General features: G+C 52.0%; 3 protein-coding genes across 4 annotated transcripts in view; 2 read left to right on the top strand and 1 right to left on the bottom strand.

The window, feature by feature from the left end:
- The window catches only part of LOC139175949 (asialoglycoprotein receptor 1-like), a 579,489-nt gene that overhangs the window by 328,512 nt on the left and 229,077 nt on the right, over positions 1–21,900 (top strand). The gene's annotated exons all lie outside the window — the stretch shown is intronic.
- Positions 6–13,247, top strand: MEPCE (methylphosphate capping enzyme). Its single transcript, XM_070726856.1, has 4 exons — positions 6–1,707; positions 11,501–11,719; positions 11,839–11,965; positions 12,228–13,247. The coding sequence occupies exons 1-4, from the start codon at positions 286–288 to the stop codon at positions 12,266–12,268; spliced, it is 1,809 nt and encodes a 602-aa protein (XP_070582957.1). The 5' UTR covers positions 6–285; the 3' UTR covers positions 12,269–13,247.
- PPP1R35 (protein phosphatase 1 regulatory subunit 35) lies at positions 18,008–20,151 on the bottom strand. 2 transcript variants are annotated; one of them, XM_070730168.1, is made up of 4 exons: positions 19,637–20,151; positions 19,150–19,393; positions 18,455–18,585; positions 18,008–18,307 (listed from the first exon to the last, which is right to left on the bottom strand). In XM_070730168.1, exons 1-4 carry the CDS (start codon positions 19,799–19,801, stop codon positions 18,128–18,130), a joined length of 720 nt encoding a protein of 239 aa, XP_070586269.1. In that variant the 5' UTR covers positions 19,802–20,151; the 3' UTR covers positions 18,008–18,127. The 2 variants fall into 2 exon arrangements, with proteins under 2 accessions (XP_070586269.1, XP_070586270.1); XM_070730169.1 differs by having other exon boundaries at positions 19,646–20,147.

The following is a 21,900-nucleotide window of genomic DNA, read 5'->3' on the forward strand; positions in this document are numbered from 1 at the left end:
GCGCCATCGCGGGGAAGCGGTAGGCGCGAAGCGTGTTCTGTCTTTCGGCATCGGAGGTGGTGTCGGGTGGGGAGGGGGGCGTGCACGCGAGTCTGCGCAGGCGTCGCGATAACTGGGCGGAGCCGCGGCGAGCGTGATAGGGGAGTGACTGCGGCTGCGCCGCGCACGCGTAGGAGGGGCCAGCCGTGAGGGAGACGGAGCGAAGCTTCCGTCTGAGGCGGCGAGCGCCGTCTGAGGCGACGGGGTTTTTTTTTCTGAGGCGGCGTTTTCTTTAGCCGGCCGGGAATGCTCGAGATGGCCACGGACAAAGAGACCTTCCTCGTCCCGGCGCCGCCGCCGCCTCCCCCGTTGCTCAAGGCTCGGCCCGAAGACGAACAGGTGGCCGAAGACCCCCGGCGCCCTGAAGAACCGGCCTCCGACCACTTCCAGCGTCCCCGCAACGGCTTCCAGGCTCCCCCGAGGGCCCCCAGCGGCGGCGGGAAGCGCCGCAACAGCTGCCACGTCGGGGCCTTCAAGCCCCCGGCCTTCAAGCGCCGCCGCCGGGTCAACTCGGAGTGCGACCCGGTGCTTCCCTCGGAGTTCCAGCTGGGCGGCAACATCTTCGACCCGCTCAACCTCAACAGCCTGCTGGACGACGAGGTCAACCGGGCCCTCAACGCCGAGACGCCCAAGTCGTCTCCGCTGCCGGCCAAGGGGCGCGACCCCGTGGAGATCCTCATCCCCAAGGACATCACCGACCCGCTCAGCCTCAACGCCGCCCAGGAGGACCCCCCGGTGCTGGCTTCCCCGGTGAAGGCCGGGAGGAAGCGGCACCGGCACCGGGGCAGCCAGCGGGCCGTGGTGGGGGGCTCGGAGGTGACAGCTCCCGCCGCCCCTTTTTCTTCCTCTTCTTCCTCCTCCTCCTGCAGGTCGTGCCAAAAGGCCTGCAACGGGGCCACTCCGCAGCCCTACGAACTCAACACAGCCATCAACTGCAGGGATGAGGTGGTCTCCCCACTGCTGGCGGAAAGCAGCGACGCGACAGCCTCCAGTCAGGTGACCTCCAAAAGCACCGCCCCGGCTTGCCCCGTGGTCACTTCTTCCTATTCAGTAAGCCGCCACCATCACCACCATCGCAAAAGGCGCAGGACTTGTAGTAAATCTGAAGTGGGGGGCCGGGGGGTTGGGGAGCAGCATCAACCCAGCCGGAGCAGCCCTGAGCGGGGTTCAAGCCGTCACCTCCAAGCGTCCTTCGTGTATCCGCCGCTGCAGCCGCCGCCACCACCTCGTCGGCCCGCGCAACGCAAGTTCCAATACGGCAACTACTGCAAGTACTATGGCTACCGCAACCCGGACTGTGAGGATGTCCGGCTGCGGGCCATGAAGCCCGAGTGGTTCCAAGGCCGCGAGGTGCTGGACATCGGGTGCAATGTGGGCCACTTGACATTGAGCGTGGCCAAAAAGTGGGGGCCTGCCCGGATGGTGGGGCTGGACATCGACGGGGCCCTGATCCATTCAGCCCGCCAGAACATACGTCACTACCTCTCCGAGGAGATGCAGGAAGAGCAGCAGCAACACGGCCAGGGCGATAGGGGAGGGGGCCCCCCTCCAGCCAAGAAAAGCTTTCCTGCCTCTCTCATGGCCAGCCGAGGTCCGGTTGCTGCGACTAGGGTGCCCAAGGATGGGGTTGATGCTACGGTCTTCCCTAACAATGTGATCTTTGTCAAGGTGAGTGACAGAAGCCAGGTGGGGTTCCATTTCCCTGCCCCCACCCCTTACGCTGCGACCCTGGTGCTCAGGTTTTGTGTGTGGCACAGGTGGGAGAGCTCTTTCCAGGGAGGGTTTTTCTCTCTCTCTGAAACACACACATACACATATATATTTACAAGCACACATATACATACATACATGTGTCTGTGTGTAGATTGTTGTGAGTTCGGGGTTTTCCCTGTGTAATATTTTGAGTGTCTTTGCGACACAGCCTGATGATGGTGAATATGATTTCGCCGAAAGGTCGCAAGGACACTCAAAATATTACATGGGGCAAAACCCAAACTCACAACAATCTACATACAGACACCCGTGAAAATCTACGACAGCATATATGTATATACATACAACTTCATACACCTTCAATGCCTCTTAATAAACATACAGTAATACCTCATGATACGAACTTAATTGGTGCAAGGAGGAGGTTCGTAAGACGAAAGGTTCGTAAGACGAAACATTGTTTCCCATAGGAAACAATGTAAAGTCAATTAATCCGTGCAACCAAAAAACCCCCCCCGCAAAAAAACGGCTTTCGGCGACTGCTGGGAAGCCATGCAGCTGTTTTAAAAGGTGACAGCCAGCCTGGGGGGCTTCCCAGCACCCACCCAAACCCGGGTTCGGGGGGGTGCTGGCAAGCCCCCCAGGCCGGCTGCGACCTTTTAAAACAGCCGCGCTGCTTCCCAGCTGTCTCCTGAAGCCGAACGCTAAAGCCGAACTTCCGTGTTCGGCTTCGGGAGACAGCTGGGAAGCCGCGCGGCTGTTTTAAAAGGTCGCAGCCGGCCTGGGGGGCTTCCCAGCAACCTCCCGAACCGAACCCGGGGTTCAGCAAAATTTTGCCTCTTCTTACGAACTTTGTTTGAGTTACGAACCGGCGTTCGGGAGGCTTCTGGGAAGCCCCGCCGCCCGGCTGTCACCTTTTAAAACAGCCGCGCGGCTTCCCAGCAGTCTCCGAACGCCGGTTCGTAACTCGAAAAAAGTTCGTAAGAAGAGGCAAAAATTTTCTAACCCCGGGTTCGTATCACGAGTTGTTCGTAAGACGAGGGGTTCGTATCTTGAGGTACCACTGTATATCCCTATTCCATGATCCTGGCCGGACCCTGAAGGTGTGTTTCTGGCCCCAGGCCTGCTGGGAAAGCCAGGTCTTTACGCCTTTTCGGAAGGCCAGCAGGGTGGGGCCAGTCTCAATCTTGGAGGTTAGCTGGTTCCAAAGAGCCAGAGCGGCCACAGAGAAGGCTCCCCCTCGTGGACCTACCAGCCAGCACTGTTTAGCGTATGGGACCTGGAGAAGGCCAACCCTGTGGGCCCTTATCGGTTGTTGGGAGGTATGTGGTAGAAGGTGGTCTCGAAGATAGAATGGACCTGGTCCGTGTAGGGCAGGGGTAGGCAAAGTTGGCTCTTCTATGACCTGCGGACTTCAACTCCCAGGATTCCACAGGCACTCATGCTAGCTCAGGAATTCTGGGAGTTGAAGTCCACATGCCTTAGAAGAGCGAACTTTGCTAACCTCTGGTGTAGGGCTTTAAAGGTAATAGCCAACACCTTGAATTGATTCCGGAGACCAATCTGGAGCCAGTACCATCCGTGGAGGACAGCGGGCGCTTGCCTGCAAAGTGCTGATGGCGAACACCTAGGAAGTAAAGGTGGGTTGGCATGAAAAGAGGGAGGGGCCTTGGGGTTGGAAGGGGGGAAGGGTCAATTTGTGACACCCTCCAGTAACCGATGGGGTCAGCTGGGTCTTCTGATAGCCAGGGGGAAGAAGGATGCTGGAAAGGCTGCTGTAAATATCCCACACACACAAACACACAACATCTGCAGGACAGGGGGGCCTGGGGGAGATGCTAAGCAGCTGGGGAAGGGGCCTTGTGTGTGGAGGGGGATGAAGTTTTGAAAACATTTGGGGGGGGAGAAGGGGTGGTTTGCTTTCCAGTCCAAAGGCAGGGAGGGTGTTATAATTCTGCTGACCAAGGCTTTGGAGAAATTTGGAAGGGAAGCGCCCCCCCCCCCCAAAGAATTGAGCCTCTTAGAAGCTTGAATTGGGGCAGGGGCCCCAGGGACCAGCTCTGGGAAAGAGACAGATTCTGATGGGAGGGAGAAATTTGAGGTCCACTCAGCCTTCCATCTTTCCCAGGTGGGTCAAATGAGGATCCAGATTGTTGGGGGCAAGAGGCTGATTCTGTAAACCACTTAGAGAGGGTTGGAAAAGCGGTATATAAGTCTAAATGCATTAAAGCTTCCCCCCCCCCAAAGTTGGCTCCCCCTTACAGCAACCCTGAAGCGCCTCTCCCCCAACCCCCTCTTGGACCCAGCTGCTATGGGGTGTCATTGTCTTTGGACATCTGCCCACCCCCTCCTGCCCAGGCTGGAGATATATTGCAGTCCAGTCTCAACTGATGAAGGCCCCTGAAGGCAACTTCTGTTCCATCGTTGGTGGTTTCTCCTTATTTCTAGGTTGAATCTCTTCTTCGTCATCCCTTATCCCTTCTGATGCCTGACCCCCTTCCTCCTCTCTGGGGGCAGCCCCTCAAGTATTGGAACGCTGCTCTCATGCCTCCCCTGGTCCTTCTCTTTGCTAGACCAGCCATGCCCGGTTCCTGCACCCTCTCTTCGTATGTTTTAGCCTCCAGTCCCCTCATCATCCTGGTTGCTCTCTTCTGCACTTGCTCTACAGTTTCAATGTCTTTTTTGTAGTCTGGTGACCAAAACTGGATACAGGACTCTAGGTGTGGTCTAAATAGGGCTTTACAGAGTGGTGTTACTACCTCCCTAGTCCTAGATTGTATCCCTCTGTTGATGCAATTTATTTATTTATTTTATTAATTAGATTTGTATGCCGCCCCTCTCCGTAGACTCGGGGTGGCTAACAACAATAATAAGACAATATAAACAAATCTAATATTTAAGTTAATTTTAAAAACCCTAATTTAAGAGACTAATCATACATACAGACATACCATGCATAAACTATATAGGCCTGGGGGAGATGTCTCAATTCCCCCATGCCTGATGGCAGAGGTGGGTTTTAAGGAGTTTACGAAAGGCAAGGAGGGTGGGGGCAATTTTAATCTGGGGGGAGCTGGTTCCAGAGGGCCGGGGCGGCCACAGAGAAGGCTCTTCCCCTGGGCCCCGCCAAACTACATTGTTTAGTCAACGGGACCTGGAGAAGGCCAACTCTGTGGGACTTAAACGGTCGCTGGGATTCGTGCGGCAGAAGGCGGTCCTGGAGATATTCTGGTCCGGTGCCATGAAGGGCTTTATAGGTCAAAACCAACACTTTGAATTGTGACCGGAAACTGATCGGCAACCAATGCAGACTGTGGAGTGTTGGTGTAACATGGGCATACCTTGGAAAGCTCATGATTGCTCTCGCAGCTGCATTCTGCACAATCTGAAGTTTCCGAACACTTTTCAAAGGTCGCCCCATGTAGAGAGCGTTACAGTAGTCGAGCCTCAAGGTGATGAGGGCATGAGTGACTGTGAGCAGTGAATCCCGGTCCAGGTAGGGCCACAACTGGTGCACCAGGCGAACCTGGGCAAACGCCCCCCTCGCCACAGCTGAAAGATGGTCCTCTAATGTGAGCTGTGGATTGAGGAGGATGCCCAAGTTGCAGACCCTCTCCAAGGGGGTCAATAATTCCGCCCCCAGGGTAATGGACGGACAGATGGAATTGTCCTTGGGAGGCAAAACCCACAGCCACTCCGTCTTGTCTGGGTTGAGTTTGAGTCTGTTGACACCCATCCAGACCCCAACAGCCTTCAGGCACCGGCACATCACTTCCACTGCTTTGCTGACTGGACATGGGGTGGAGATGTAAAGCTGGGTATCACCTGCATATTGATGATACCTCACCCCATGCCCTTGGATGATCTCACCCAGCGGTTTCATGTAGATATTAAATAGTAGGGGGGAGAGGACCGACCCCTGAGGTACCCCACAAGGGAGCAACCTAGAGGTTGACTTCTGACCTCCCACTAACACCGACTGCGACCGACCGGAGAGGTAGGAGGAGAACCACTGAAGAACAGTACCTACCACTCCCAACCCCTCCAGCCGGCGCAGAAGAATACCAATTAGGATTGTATTGGCCTTTTTAGTTGCCGCTGCACATTACTGGCCCATATTTAGCTGGTTGTCCCTCTTACACTCACTGTTATTGAGTTGGTTTCACCCAGTTTATATGTATATTTTTGGTTTTTCTTATCTAAGTGTAGGACTTCCTTTTTCTCTACATTGAATTCCATTTTGTTAGTTAGGGCCCAGTGTTCAAGTCTGTCAAGATCCATCCAGATCTTCAGCCTATCTCCTAGCCCAGGGGTAGGCCAAGTTGGCTCTTCTATGACTTGAAGACTTCAACTCCCAGAATTCCTGAGCCAATCATGCTAGCTCGAATTCTGGGAGTCGAAGTCCACATGTCATGGAAGAGCCCACTTTGCCTACCTCTGTTCCAGGGTGTTGGCTCTTCCTGCCAACTTAGTCTCACCTGCAAATTTGGTTAGTTCCCCTTCTATTCCCTCAACTCAGTTGTTTATGAAGATGCGAAAGAGTCCTGGGCCTAGGACAGAACCTTGTGGTACCCCACTGCCTACTTCTCTGTGTGTAGACTTGGACCCACTGAGGACTCTATTGAGTATCGGTTGTCAGCCAGTGGTGAGTCCATCCATCCCATTGAGTTTACGAAGACGTATGTTTCGATCTCCTCTGTGGGAATGCCTCCATGAAGTGTCAGTGAACCGTTACACCTTTATTTATTTATTTATTTATTTATTTATTTATTTATTTATTTGATTTTTATGCCGCCCTTCTCCTCAGACTCAGGGCGGCTTACAACATGTTAGCAACAGCACTTTTTAACAGAGCCAGGCTATTGCCCCCACAATCCGGGTCCTCATTTTACCCACCTCGGAAGGATGGAAGGCTGAGTCAACCCTGAGCCGGTGGTGAGATTTGAACCGCTGACCTACAGATCTACAGTCAGCTTCAGTGGCCTGCAGTACATCACTCTACCTGCTGTGCACTATTAATATTAGATTTGTTATTATATATTGTTTTATCACTGTTGTGAGCCGCTCCGAGTCTGCGGAGAGGGGCGGCATACTAATCTAATTAATAATAATAATAATAATAATAATAATAATAATAATAATCTGAAATAGTGTAAATTCTCCTGCTTGATGTGGGGGCTGGATTCTATCTTTGTATGCAGTGCAGAGCCACTTCAGTGAACCGTTGCAGCCTTCCCAGAGTCACGTTGTTCATATCCAGACACTGGGTAACTCACATTTACAACCGTCGCCATGTCCTGGGGGCCAAAACGATCCCCTTTTGTGACCTGACAAGGGGGAGGGGAGCCAGATTCACCGAACTGACTTATTGACTGCAGTGCTTTGTAGCAACAAAACTGGAGTCAACAAATTTCTCACTTAGCTACCTAAAATTTTGGGGTTGTACATTGAGGACTGTGTGTACTAGGGCCCCAAGGCATTGCAGGGTGGGCAGAATCCAGAGAGAGCGAGAGAGAGCCTTCCAAGGTCCCACTCCAGAAATTCCCCACAGATCCTAGCCAGCCCCTCCTTCCCTGGGGCCCCGGGGCCTCCTGATGGTTCTGTGGAGCCCCCAAGGCAGAAGAGTCATTGGGGGGGGCAGGGGGAGGATGCCCATAAGTGCCCCTGCTGTTGTATCTTGAAGCTTTCTCTGAACAGTCTTCAGGGGCAGCTTCAGAGAGAAGGCTCGGCAGTCATCCGGATGAAACGCCGGCTGCCCTGACCCGTGAGGATGAGCGCAACATTTGGACAAAGGTCTCCCCATCAAGCAGGCGCTGTGGGTCATTGCACATCTCTTTCTCCTGGAGTGGTTGTGTGTGTGTGTGTTTCCAACCCAGGCAGCTTTTAAGACTTGTGGACCTCAACTCCCAGGACTCCCCAGCTGCCTCTAGGGGGGTTGTAGGCATTCTCTGGGGGGGGGGGGGGCGTCCCTCTGGACTCACTCATATCACCAAGCTTGGGCTGATTAAATCAATGTTTCCCAACCTTGGCAACTTGAAGATATCTGGGCTTCAACTCCCAGAATTCCCCAGCCTGGGGAATTCTGGGAGTTGAAGTCCAAATATCTTCAAGTTGCCAAGGTTGGGAGACATTGGATTAGATCTTAACCGTATGGCCAACGAGAGATCGTATGGTTGCTGTACGAATGGGCGTGATTGATTTTAATATAACTAGGGATTTTAGATAGTTTATTTATTTATTTATTTATTTATTTTTTAATGCTGCCCTTCTCCTTAGACTCAGGGCAGCTTACAACATGTTAGCAATAGCACTTTTTAACAGAGCCAGCATATTGGCCCCCACAATCCGGGTCCTCATTTATGTAATTTTAATTTAATTGGGTCTTATTGTAATCTATTTTTATATGTTGCAAGCTGCCCCGAGTCTTTGGAGAAGGAGCAGCATAGAAATCTAGTAAAAAAATAAATATTGATCCTTGGAACAAACTTCCAGCAGACGTGGTTGGTAAATCCACAGTCACTGAATGTAAACATGCCTGGTATAAACATAGATCCATCCTAAGATAAAATACAGGAAAACAGTATAAGGGCAGACTAGGTGGACCATGAGGTTTTTTCCTGCAGTCAGTCTTCTATGTTTCTAATAGAAATAAATTATGGGAATGGAAGCCCCCAAGTCACCAGGGTTGGAGACCTCTGTCCTAGGGAGACGCAGTCCTGCTCAGAATTAAGAACCCACATGGGTGGGTGTGTAATTAATTATAATTCTGTGCCACCCAACTCCCTAGAGACTCAGGCTCACAACAAAAATAAACATACAGTAGTCCCTCACCTATCGCTGGTGTTACGTTCCAGACCTGGCCGCGATAGGTGAAATCCGCGATGAGGAGTTTATCAACTGATAGTACTTATTTAAGTATTTATATTGTAATTGTTTGGTAAGTTTTCATTGTTTTAAGTGTTTATAAACCCTTCCCACACAGTATTTATTTTAGATACAGTATTTAAATACAGTATTTACAATTTTAGATTTTTATTTTTTTTTTAAAACCTGCCGATCGAGTTCGGCGGGCTGTTTAAATCTGCTGATCGACTTCCTCAGAAACCCGAAGCGCGGTATAGCGAGGGACTACTGTAGTTCAATATGAAAACTAATTTAAAATGGTTGGCGGCCACCTGTACATTGATGGGGCGACCTGACTAGTAATCCCACCCCCTGAGGTCAATGGCCCCAGCCATGTCTTTCCGGGGGCAGTGCAGATCTCGGGGCAGCTGATTCCAGAGAGTCGGGGCCACCACAGAGAAGGCTCTCCCCCATGGACCCACCAGCTGACACTGTTTAGTTGACAGGAGCCAGAGAAGGCCAACCCTGTGGCTCTCACCAGCCACTAGGAAGTATGTGGTAGAAGGCCCCGAACCATGGAAGGCTTCTAGCACCTTGAATTGTGGCTGGAGACCGATAGCCAGTGCAGCTCGCCAAGAGTTGGTGAAGTGTGGGTGAATCTGGGCGCACCCACCATAGCTCGTGCGGCTGCATTCTGGACCAACTATAGTCTCTGAACACTCTTCAAGGGTAGCCCCATGTAGAGCGCATTGCAAATAATCCAACCGTGATACAGGCATGAGTGACCGCGAGGAGAGCCTTCTGATCCAAGTAGGGTCGCAATTGGTGCACCTAGTCGAAACTGCACAAAGCCACAGCTGTCAGGTGTGGGTCTAGGACAGTGATGACGAACCCATGTCATGGGTGCCACAGGTGGCTGGCGGAGTCCTATCCGCTGGCACGCGAGCCGTTGCCCTAGCTCAGCTCCAAGGGGCATGTGTGTGCCGGCCAGCTGATTTTTGGCTCACACAGAGGCTCTGGGAGGGCGATTTTGGCTTCCAGAGAACCTCCGGGGAGTGGGAGGGTGGGAGAGGGCGTTTTTATCCTCTCCCGGCTCCAGGGAAGCCTTTGAAGCCTGGGGAGGGCAAAACACGAGCCTACTGGGCCCACCAGAAGTTGGGGAACAGGCCGTGTCTGGCCTCCGGGGACCTCTGGGGGACGGTGGAGGCTGTTTTCGCCCTCCCCAGGCATTGAATTCTGGTTGTGGGCACCCGAAGGAAAAAAAGGTTCACCACCACTGGTCTAGGAGAGCAGCCAAATGGCAAACCCCTTTGTGGTGGTGGGGGGTTAATGTCTCTCCCCCCAGGACCAAGGAAGGACAGTCGAGATAGTCACAGGCATGTAGACCTATAAATGCAGATGAAAAATCAATCATCTTTCCTTCCTGACTCTATTAGGGCGGAGCCCCCAGTTTGTCCCTCCCCATTCAGGCCCCTCCCCCTCCAGGCTGGGAGGGGGGGGTGAGAATATTTGTTAGCCTCACTGGGTGAGCAGGATTGCCGGGTCTCCATTGTTGGCATCCAGGCAAGAGGTCAGTCCCCCTGCTGAGCTCACCCAGGGATGCTGGAGAGGAGCCGGGGGCAGGGGGGGGGGGCGCAGTACTTAGAGCGCAGCTCTGCAGGCTCCTTCATGTAACTGCTAGCTGTAGTTCAGCGGTTCAAATCCCACCACCGCTCAAGGTCGACTCAGCCTTCCGTCCTTCCCAGATGGGCAAAATGAGGAACCAGAATGCAGTTACCTGATGTAGCCTGCAGTGTTGCACTCTAATCACTGTGCCATCCTGAAATAGATCGGTCTGTCTGTCTGTCTGCCTTATCTATCTATCTAATCTATCTCAGTATATTTTCCCATCTGTTAGCCGCTCCGAGTCTCCGGAGAGGGGCGGCATACAAATCCAATAAATAAATAAATCTATCTCTATCTATCTAGCTATCTGTCTATCTGTTAGATAGATGGATGGATGGATGATGGACGGATAGATAGGTAGATGAGATAGATAGATGAGATAGATAGATGAGAGAGAGATTATTATTAGTATTAGTATTATTATTTATTGGATTTGTATGCCACCCCTCTCTGTAGACTCGGGGTGGCTCACAACAGTGATAAAAAACAGCATGTAACAATCCAATATCAAAACAACTAAAAACCCATTATATAAAGACCAATCATACATACAAACATACCATGCATAAATTGTAAAGGCCCAGGGGGAAAGAGCATCTCAGTTCCCCCATGCCTGACAGCAGAGGTGGGTTTTGAGGAGTTTACGAAAGGCAAGGAGGGTGGGGACAATTCTGATCTCTGGGGGAGCTGGTTCCAGAGAGTTGGGGCCGCCACAGAGAAGGCTCTTCCCCTGGGACCTGCCAGACGTCATTGTTTAGTCAACAAGACCCGGAGAAGACCCACTCTGTGGGACCTAACCGGTCGCTGGGATTCGTGCGGCAGAAGGGGGTCCCGGAGATAATCTGGTCTGGTGCCACGAAGGGCTTTATAGGTCATAACCAACATTTTGAATTGTGACCTGAAACTGATCGGCAACCAATGCAGATTCATAGATTGATTCTGGGGAGGTGCAGTGGTTAGAGTGCAGCCCTGCAGGCTCCTTCAGCTAACTGCCAGCTGTAGTTCAGCAGTTCAGATCTCACCGCCGGCTCCAGGCTGACTCAGCCTCCCATCCTTCTGGGGTGGGTCCAATGAGGACCCAGATGGTTGGGAGCAAATCCACCGATTCTGTAAACCGCTTAGAGAGGGCTGGGAAAGCACCAGTAAAAGCGGCATACAAGTCTAAATGCCGTAATGGGGGGCCTGGAACCGTGGCCGAGTCTTTAGCGGCAGAACCAACCGGTCCGGCTTCCTCCGGCAGGGCAACTACATCCTGGAACGGGACGAGCTTCTGGAAGCCCAGCAGCCGGAGTACGACGTGATCCTCTGCCTCAGCGTCACTAAGTGGGTGCAGCTCAACTGGGGCGACGAGGGGCTGAAGCGGCTCTTCAAGCGGGCCCACCGCCACCTGCGGCCCGGCGGGATCTTCGTCCTGGAGCCTCAGGCCTGGTCCTCCTACAAGAAGAGGAAGAACCTGACGGTGAGCCAAGCGGGAGTCCCCAGGCAGGCTGGGCTGCTCCGTGGGGGGGGGGGCTGTGTGGGGAGGGGCTCTTCCTCCCCCGGTGCCAACCCTTCCTCTCTCTCCCCCTCCCCCCAAAGGAAACCATATCCAGGCACTACCAGCGGATCAAGCTGAAGCCGGATCAGTTCCCCTCCTACCTGGTCTCCTCCGAGGTGGGCTTCTCCAGCTACGAATTGGTGGCCATGCCCAGGAACACGCCCAAAGGTAAATGGGGGGGGGGGGCTGAGGTATTGTGCCACACACACACACACACCAACTAAGGGATGGAGGTCAATTTTGGGGGCTGTCTTTGAGGGAACTTGTTTTTTTCCCCAAGAGGGAATTCTTCATCCGGGTTCTCTACCTTGGGGCAGGTGGGGGTGCTGCCTGCATGTGGTGGGGGGAGATGGTTGGCACCTCCCCCCTGCCCACTGGAGGCCCCTAACCCACCCACCCCTGTCTCTTTCTCACCCCCCCTTTCCAACAGGATTCCAGCGCCCCATCTATCTCTTCCACAAGGGCCATTGAGAACCATTGAGGAGCCTCCTCGCCGGACCTCGGGGAGGGGCGGTTTCCCAGACTAGCCCACCCTCCTCCTCTTTTCTTGATGTGCCACTGGGGCTGGGGGGGTGGCTAGACGAGCCCCCCCACCACTGCCCCCAATGACAAAGGTCGGAGTCAAGGTACAAGCAGCTGATGGATTTCAGAGCTCCGCAAGAGACCCCCCCTCCCCCTGGGAAGGAGGGGGACTTCTGGGGACACGCCCCCCCACAGCACAGCCTCATGGGGGGGGTGCAGGACATGAGGGGGGGGAGCTTTAGGCAGAAGCCAAGCCAAGCAGACAGCAAAAGGAACAAACTGTTTGGGATGGGGGGTGGAGAAGAGCCCCCTCCAAGCCAAAAAAGGGTTTTGCTATTTGATGAGAGGGACGGAAACAGGACTTGGGTCATTGAGAGCCTGGGAGGGCAAAGGGGGTCTCCAGTCCCCTCCCACCCCCACACCCCCCACACCAAAGCCGATGGAACCTTTGTGCCCGGTTTTGTGCTTGCTTGCCCGGTTCCTAAAAACCACATATCCCATCTCTGGAAGGGGATGGTGGGCTTCCTTGGGGGCCTGCAACACTGGGCCAAAGTGGGGGGTGCAATAAACCCCCCCATTGGATGAGGCTGCCTGGGGGGGGAACTCAGCTGATCTCTGTGAGGTCCCACAAAGTCCTTTGGCTTCCTACTTTTTTCTTTCTTTTCTTTTTTTTTTGAAAGAGGGAGGACCCCCCCCCAATGAAATTGCCCTCCTCCCTCCCTCCTTCCAGCCCTGAGCTGCCTGCCTTTCGGGAGGGGAGGGGGCAAAAGGGAGCTGCTTTTCTTCCCCCCCCTCCCCCGAAAGAAGAAGGGCCCCTGAAGTACAAAAGTGGTCTTTCTCTGAATGGACTTTTATCTTTTAAAAAAAAGTTGATTATACATATATATATATATATATATATTAAAAAAATAAAACCTACCAATTATTATCCGCTGGCTCTGCCAATCAATCTCTGGAGTGGGGAAGGGGGGAGGGCTTGGCATCGGAGGGAGGGGCAACTGGGCAAAGGGCGCTGCCTCCTTGACTTACAACAGTTTCATTTAGCAACCATTCAAAGTGACAACGGTGCCAGGAAAAAAAGGGGGGGGACTTGTGGTGGCTCCTCCCACTTAAGGGCCGTCCCTGGGACCCCCTGACCAAGGTTCAGACGCTCAGCCTGCGACTCACAGTTATGACGGGGGGGACAGGGTTCCGGGTGATCCAAACTTCCGACAAGCCAGATTCGCTGACTGACCGTCTGGCTCGCATGAACTGCAGTGAATCCCCTTAAAAACGGCGGCGAGAGAGGTCGTAGAGATGGGGCGAAGCTCCCTCAAGCTGCCTGGTTTGCCAACGGAAAGGATAAAGGGAAGGTTGTTGAGAAGGTGGTGGCGCTCCAGCTCCAGCGGTCCTTGGAAGAAGCCGATTATCTAGGTCCCCAACAGTCGGGTTTCAGGCCCCGTTACAGCAACGGAAACCGCTTTGGTCGCGTTGATGATCTCTGGCGGGCCCAAGACGGGTTTATCCTCTGTCCTGCTACTCCTTGACCTCTCAGCAGCTTTTGATACCATCGACCATGGTATCCTTCTGCACCGGCTGGAGGAGTTGGGAGTGGGAGGCACTGTTCTTCAGTGGTTCTCCTCCCTACCTCTCTGGTCAGTCGGTGTTAGGGGGGGGTCAGAGGTCAACCCCGAGGTCTCTCCCTTGTGGGGTGCCTCAGGGGTCGGTCCTCTCCCCCCTGCTATTCAATATCTACATGAAACTGCTGAGTGAGATCATCCAAGGGCATGGGGTGAGGTATCATCAATATGCAGGTGATACCCAGCTTTACATCTCCACCCCATGTCCAGTCAGCAAAGCAGTGGAAGTGATGTGCCGGTGCCTGGAGGCTGTTGGGGCCTGGATGGGTGTCAACAGACTCAAACTCAACACTCATAAGAGAGTGGCTGTGGCTGTGCCTCCCAAGGACAATTCCATCTGTCCGTCCATCACCCTGGGGGGGGGGAATTATTGACACCTCAGAGAGGGTCCGCAACTTGGGCGTCCTCAATCCACAGCTCACATTAGAGAACCATCTTTCAGCTGTGGCCAGGGGAGCGTTTGCCCATTTTCGTCTGGTGCACCAGTTGTGGCCCTATTTGGACCGGGAGTCACTGCTCACAGTCACTCATTCCCTCATCACCTCGAGGCTCGACTACTGTAATGCTCTCTACATGGGGCGACCTTTGAAGAGTGTTCGGAAACTTCAGATCGTGCAGAATGCAGCTGCGAGAGCAGTCATGGGCTTCCCCCAAAATGCCCATGTTACACCAACACTCCGCAGTCTGCATTGGTTGCCGATCAGTTTCCGGTCACAATTCAAAGTGTTGGTTATGACCTTTAAAGCCCTTCATGGCACCGGACCAGGGTATCTATGAGACCCGCCTTCTGTTGCACGAATCCCAGCGACCAGTTAGGTCCCACAGAGTTGGCCTTCTCCGGGTCCCATCAACAAAACTATGTCATTTGGCGGGGCCCAGGGGAAGAGCCTTCTCTGTGGCGGCCCCGGCCCTCTGGAACCAACTCCCCCCAGAGATTAGAATTGCCCCCACCCTCCTCGCCTTTCATAAGCTCCTTAAAACCCACCTCTGCCGCCAGGCATGGGGGAACTGAGATATTCTTTCTCCTAGGCCTTTACAATTCATGCATGGTATGTTTGTATGTATGTTTGGTTTTACAATAAGGGTTTTTTAGTTGTTTTAGTATTGGATTTCCATGCTGTTTTTTATTACTGTTGTTAGCCACCCCGAGTCTACGGAGAGGGGCGGCATACAAATGAAATTCACCCCTTTTGCCAGCCGAAGCGCCCGTTTTTGCACTGCTGGGATTCCCGAGGCTCCCCTCCATGGGAAACTCCACCTCTGGACCTGTGTTTTTGCGATGCTGCAGGGGAATCCCAGCATCGCAAAAACACAGAGGTCCAGAGGTGGAGTTTCGAGGACTTTGGTGTTTTTGCGATATTGTGAGTTCACTGATGCTCCCTTCGCTGGGAAACCCCACCTCCGGACTTCCGTTGCCAGCGAAGCGCTCGTTTTTGCGCTGCTGGGATTCCCCTGAGGCACAAAAACACAGAAGTCCGGAGCCTCAGGGGAATCCCAGCAGCGCAAAAACAGGCACTTCGGCTGGCAAAATGGATGAATTTTGGGCTTGCACGCATTAATCGCTTTTCCATTGATTCCTATGGGAAACATTGTTTCGTCTTACAAACTTTTCACGCTGTTCGGGTCTGTGAGACCTGAAATCAAAGTTTGAGACCCTGTAAAAAATTTTCCCTGCATATCTTGAAACTTGAAATTTCATGACTTTAAATCATTTCAGGGGTTCTCTCTATGAGAATTTTTTTGGGGGGGGGGGTTTCTTTCTTGCTGGAAAAAAAAGTCACACTTGTTCTGTTCCCAGGTCACCCTGACCCGGACCAAAAACTCTTCATTGGTCAATTTGAAAACCTTTTTTCACTTGGAAAATAGTCTGAACATTTCTGCACACAATGATATGAAAATTGAACTGAAAAAAATTATGCATATTGCTTTGATTATAAAAGGCATGAATCCCCCCCCCCCATTTTTGTGATATTTTTTTTTTTGCAATTTATAGTTTAGCTTGCAAAATGTGTTCAATTTTACTAAAGGTGGTGTGGGATTGGTAGTTTGAACATTTCTGAATATAAGAAAAATATAAATGAACTGAAAGAAATGATTCTTATTGGGTTTTTTAAAATCAGAAATAAGCCCCCCCCCCCCCCCCCCCCCGTTCCTTGGCTGCTTGCAACCATTTTCACTTTATATTTTTTTTAGGCTCCGAATCCAAAATATTTTTAATATCTTAGGCATTCATTTACTCAATTTAACATTGCTGATCATCATAAAAATATTTGTGGGGGTGGGGGCTAATTTTTTTCTGGGCAAAGAAAAAAATCATGTTGAGTCTGTTTCGGGTCGTATACGACCCGGACCAAAATGATTTTTTTTTTTAGGTACTTGAATTTGGTCTTTTTGAAAACGTTTTTCACTGGGAAACATGTTTGAACATTTCTGAACGTAATGATATGAAAATTGAACAGAAAAAATTGAGGCTTATATTTTTATTTTGATCAAAACACTCCCCCCCCCTTTTTTTTCTGAAATTCGTGTACATTTATATTTTTTTAGGCTACAAATCTCTAAGGAATTTCCCCCCAAAAGTTTTGATATACTAAATTGAACATTCCTGATCATGTGAAAAATAGAAATGAACTGAAAAAAATGATTCTTATTTGTTTATTTTGGCCACAAAAGGGCCACCCCCTCCCTCGACCTTGCTGTGTTATTTTCACTTTATATATATTTGGCTAGAAATATTTGGAATATCCTTTTGAAAAGCAAGCACATGATAGACAGACAACTACTTTTATGAAAGAAATCCGTTTTACTAAAAACAAGTACAGTCATACCTCATCTTACGAACCTAATTGGTTCCAGGGGGAGGTTCGTAAGACGAAAGGTTCGTAAGACGAAACATTGTTTCCCATAGGAAACAATGTAAAGTCAATTAATCCGTGCAACCCAAAAAAACCCCCGCAAAAAAACGGCGTTCGGCGACTGCTGGGAAGCCGCGTGGCTATTTTAAAAGGTGACAGCCAGGCTGGTGGGCTTCCCAGCAACCTCCCGAACCCGGAAGTTCGGCAAAAGTTCGGGGTTCGGGAAGTTGCTGGGAAGCCCCCCAGGCCAGCTGTCACCTTTTTAAAACAGCCGCACGGCTTCCCAGCAGCTTCCCGAAGCCGAAAGCCAAACCCGAACTTCCGCATTCGGCTTTCGGAGAGAGCTGGGAAGCCGCGCGGCTGTTTTAAAAGGTCACAGCCGGGCTGGGGGGCTTCCCAGCAACCTCCCGAACCGAACCCGGGGTTCAGAAAAATTTTGCCTCTTCTTACGAACTTTGTTCGAGTTACGAACCGGCGTTCGGGAGGCTTCTGGGAAGCCCCGCCGCCCGGCTGTCACCTTTTAAAACAGCTGCGCGGCTTCCCAGCAGTCTCTGAACGCCGGTTCGTAACTTGAAAAAAGTTCGTAAGAAGAGGCAAAATTTTTCTGAACCCCGGGTTCGTATCACGAGTTGTTCGTAAGACGAGGGGTTCGTATCTTGAGGTACCACTGTATGCAAGTTTGAAATTAACAATAAATAAATTGAAATAATTGAACACAGGGGGGGGAGACTTTTATCTGCAAAATAAACAAATATGCATCTATTTTTCCAGTTCAATTTTCATGTCATTATGTTCATAAATGTTCAAGCTACCAATCCCACACCAACTTTAGTAAAATAGAACGCATTTTGCAAGCAAAACTATGCATAAACTGAAAAAAAATTCAAAAAAACGGGAGGGGCGCACATTTTATCAGCAAAATAAACCAATAAGCATTAATTTTTTTCATTTCAATTTTCATTTCAATGTGTGCAGAAATTTTCAAATTTGTTTCCAAGTGAAAAAAGCTTTCAAAAAGACCAAATATAAGTACCTAAAATGATCAATTTGTGGTCCGGGTCAAATAGACCCGGGAACAGTACAAGTGTGTAGTGTGTTTGAATAGCACAGCAGGGTTAGGTTTGTAAGACAAGGTATCACTGTACTTGGGTCTGGCAGGAGTTGGGCACCTTACCTTACATTAAATTAATTAAAAAAAAACCCACACAATCTGCTGGCAGTTAAAAGAGTTTATGTACAGGATTATCACAGTGTGTGTGTGTGTGGTGTATTTGTGTGTCGAGAGCCACACAGGCCAAAGGTGGTCCATGGCCGCCGCTCGTCTACAGCCTCCCTCAGCTGTCCCACTGCTGCAGCTTCCGGTACATGAGGAAAGTGGTGGCCGGGTGGCGCCTCCGGGCCTGGAGCTTCAACGGGGGGAGACCCCCCACCTCCAGGAAGGGGGTCTCCGTGAACAGCTCCCAGGGCCTATAAAAGGTCATCAGGTCGGGCCCGTCCCCAGCTGCCCCTGCCTCCTGCAACGACAAAGAGAGGAGAGTTGTTCCACTCACCGCCTCCACCTGTCTTCAGCTGGTGGGTCGCGGGCAAATCCCACCCACCCTGTGGTCCCCATTGCTCCCCCACCAGGCCTGACCTGGACACTGGGATCCCCTGTCACCCACCTTTCTGTCCTCGGGGTGGTAGTGGACGAGCGCGAGCCTCTCCTGCACAGCAGAGCTGAGCACTTCATCGGCCGGTACCTGCAGGCTGATGAGGCCGCGGTAGAGCTGCTGCTCCCGCGGGATGTTCAGGCCTGGAAGAGCGGAGCGTGCGCGGGTGGGTGGGCGCACGGGTGGTTCACTTACCTGCAGCCATTTTGGCTTCCTCACCCTGCTCACATGACCCAACTCTCCATCCAAATAGAGCCGCGATGGAACCTGTGGCATGCCGAGCCACATCGGAGGGCACTCTTAAGGCGGTGCGCCTGCCACCCATTGGAATTTGGGGGGGGGCTGTTTTTGCTCTCCCCGGACTTCAGGAGTACATTGCAAGGTCTGTGCATGTGCAGGAGGGTGCGCATGCACGCAGGGGGAAGCGTGTCAAATAGATTCAATTGACAACCCAGCCTGCAGCGATTCACAAACACGGTGACAAAGTCTTAGCATAAATTGGGGAGGGGGGTATTGGCAGGGGGGTCGATGGTCGTAAATTAAGGACTTCCTGCAACAGTCCGACTACAGCTTCTTCCCCTGCACCCCAGCCTGCAACTCCCAGAGTTCCCACCGGCTGGGCATTATGGGAATGGGAGTCTCAAGTCAGTGGGGGCTGCTAGGGGCCCCACGGAAAAGGCCCTGCATCTCCTCCCCCGCCCACTCACCTTCGCCCACCCGGGCTTCCTTGGCGCATCGAGCCACGAAGGAGCTCCGCACCAGTTGCTCGGCCGCCTGCCGGGCGTCGAAAGCCTGCATGCGCGTGGCCTGCACCTCCGCCCCCAGGGCCAGGCTGCTGTGGGGTAGCGGGGCCCCCAGCTGGTGGTGGGTGGCCGGAGGGGAGCGGTGGCTTCTTCTGGCGGGGGCTCCCCGGGGAGGCCCCTCCTTCTGCTCAGCCATCCGAAAGCGGACCTGGGAGAGAGAGGGGGGAAAGACCCCCGGCGTTTTCCAAGGGAAGCTTCCCCCACCCCCCAAACCCTCACCCTCTGCAGGGAGCATGCTCGGCTTAGGAGGGCTCCTCGAGACCATGCAGTCCACCCCCTGCAGAGGACGCACCCAATATAAGTCTGGGGTCCCGCTTCTCCTCCTGCTCTTCCCGCCGCCCCTTCCCAACCCTCTGCAGGGAGCATGCTCGAGGCCATGCAGTCCACCCACCCCTCTTACGTGTCTCGAGGCCGGTTGCTTCTCCGGCTCTTCCCGCCGCAAGATGCCGCTCCGCTCCGGAGTGAGCGCCACGGCGGGATCCGGGCTTGGCGGCAGCGGGGCGGGCGCGGCGCAAGGGAGGCTCTCTCGGGGCCCCGCGGGAACGACGCCGGCCATGGCGGTAGCGTGGTTGCCCCTCCGGCCGCGGACGAGGGCTGCTGGAGTCCTGCAAAACCGCCTGCAAACGGCGCTTTCTCCGGGACGGGCGGTTTCCAGGCGCCCTTCTCCGCCCCCCGGCAGTTTCCAGACTCCCCCTCGACTTGGCTTTTCCCTTTTCCTTCCTCCGCCGCAAGAGGGCACTGCTCCGCTTCTCGTCGCCTCCCTCCCTCCCAAGACTGGCTTTCCAACCAAGATGTCGGCCTGTCTGAAAGGGGCGCTATTCCAAAGCTGGGGAGGCTATAGAGTACCGCGGGACAGAAGGGTTCTTTCCGCTAAGGGGAGTGGGGGGTAGAGCAAAGAGCGCGTTTCCGCTACAGAGTTGATGAAAGCCTAGAGCTAACAACCGAGGGACGGTTTTTATGGATGCGACGCTGAACGTCTTGATGACGATCCGGCAGAAGTGGCGGTTACGTCATGACGGGCTGGGCGAGAGAACCGCACTTGCGCAGTAGCGGCCGTTGATTGGTGGAATTTAAGTTGCCAATGGCAACAATTCAAGGCTGCTTACAGAATAGAAACATCACATTTGAAAACAATAAAACTAATTAAAAATCCAATCAATTAATATAGTAATTATATAGTTTTATTTATTTATTTATTTATTTATTTATTTATTTATTTATTTATTTATTTATTTGTTGGATTTATATACTGCCCCTCTCTGACGACTGGGGTGGCTTACGACATATAAAAGAAAGAATATAAATATCCAAATCCAATTAGTTTAACTAATTAATCTAATTGTAGTTAGATTAATTATAATATATATATTTTATTATATAATTATGATTAAAATGGTATTATAATTATAATAATATATTATTATAAAATCATAATAAAAATCACTTCCCACCCCAGCCCTGCAACAGCAGGCCATCAGAAGGTTGTGAGTTCGATCCTAGGTAGAGGCAGATGTAAGATGTCTCCTGCTTGGCAGCGGGTTGGACTAGATGACCTACAAGGTCTCTTCCAACTCTGCAGTTATCTGTTATCTGTTAAGGGCTTTAAAGGTGACAACCAGTGCCTTGAATTTCAGCCGGAAGCAAATGGCCAACCAACAACAACAACAACAACAACAATAATGTTTGCCAAGGCCACTTTACTGGGATCGTCAAACATAATTCGCCGCTACATCACGCAGTCCTAGGTGCTTGGGAAGCGCCCGACTGGTGATGAAATACAAAATCCAGCATAGTGATCTCGTTTGCTGAGTTGTACTGACATAATAATAATAATAATAATAATAATAATAATAATAATAATAATAATAATAATAATACAAAATACAAAATCCAGCTTAGTGATTTCGTTTGCTGTGTTGTATTGACATAATAATAATAATAATAAATAAATAATTCTGCGAATGTGTGAAGGGTGCGTGTGTGCGTGAGATTTGGTGATTTTTTTTGCTTCTGCTCCTGTGAGAGTGGACGTGTGTGAGAGTTTGGTGATTCTTTGTTTACGCGCATGCACGAAAGTGGCCATCCCCATGCGGATAGTCCCCCTTGGCTTGTCCCATCATCCCCAGCTGGTGATGGGAAGGAAGGCCGAAGCGAGGAAGGCGCCCTTAAATCAGGAAGCCCATCAGTCCTGCAGGGCCGGCTGCCCAGCGCCATCTATTCTACCTCTACTGCCAATGCCACCCCCCACCCCACCCCCATGTCCCTCCCCAGAGGAGGAAAGGCCTCCACCGCTGCCAAAGCTTTTCATTGTTCTTCACCAACTGCAGCGGAAAGCCGGGATCAAAGGGGAGCGGCAGGCGGGAGGGGGTGTCACTTGGGAGGGGCCGGGGTCTCTCCGGGTAGGTGGGGGTGGGGGGTGCTCAGTTCTTCGCCATTTGCAGAGTATATCCTTCACCCCACAAGACATTGACCCAACAGGACACACTGGCTGGGGAGGGGGCCTGCCTCCTCTGCAGCCGTTACCTCCTGAGGGCTCAACACATAGCATGCTGAGGTTGTGAGTTCAATCCTAGGTAGAGGCAGACGTAAGGATCTCCCACTTTGGCAGGGGGTCGGATTAGATGACCTTCAAGGTCCCATTTTTAAATCTAATCT

This window comes from Erythrolamprus reginae, chromosome Z, assembly GCF_031021105.1.
Source record: "Erythrolamprus reginae isolate rEryReg1 chromosome Z, rEryReg1.hap1, whole genome shotgun sequence".
NCBI classification, from domain to species: Eukaryota; Metazoa; Chordata; class Lepidosauria; order Squamata; family Dipsadidae; genus Erythrolamprus; species Erythrolamprus reginae.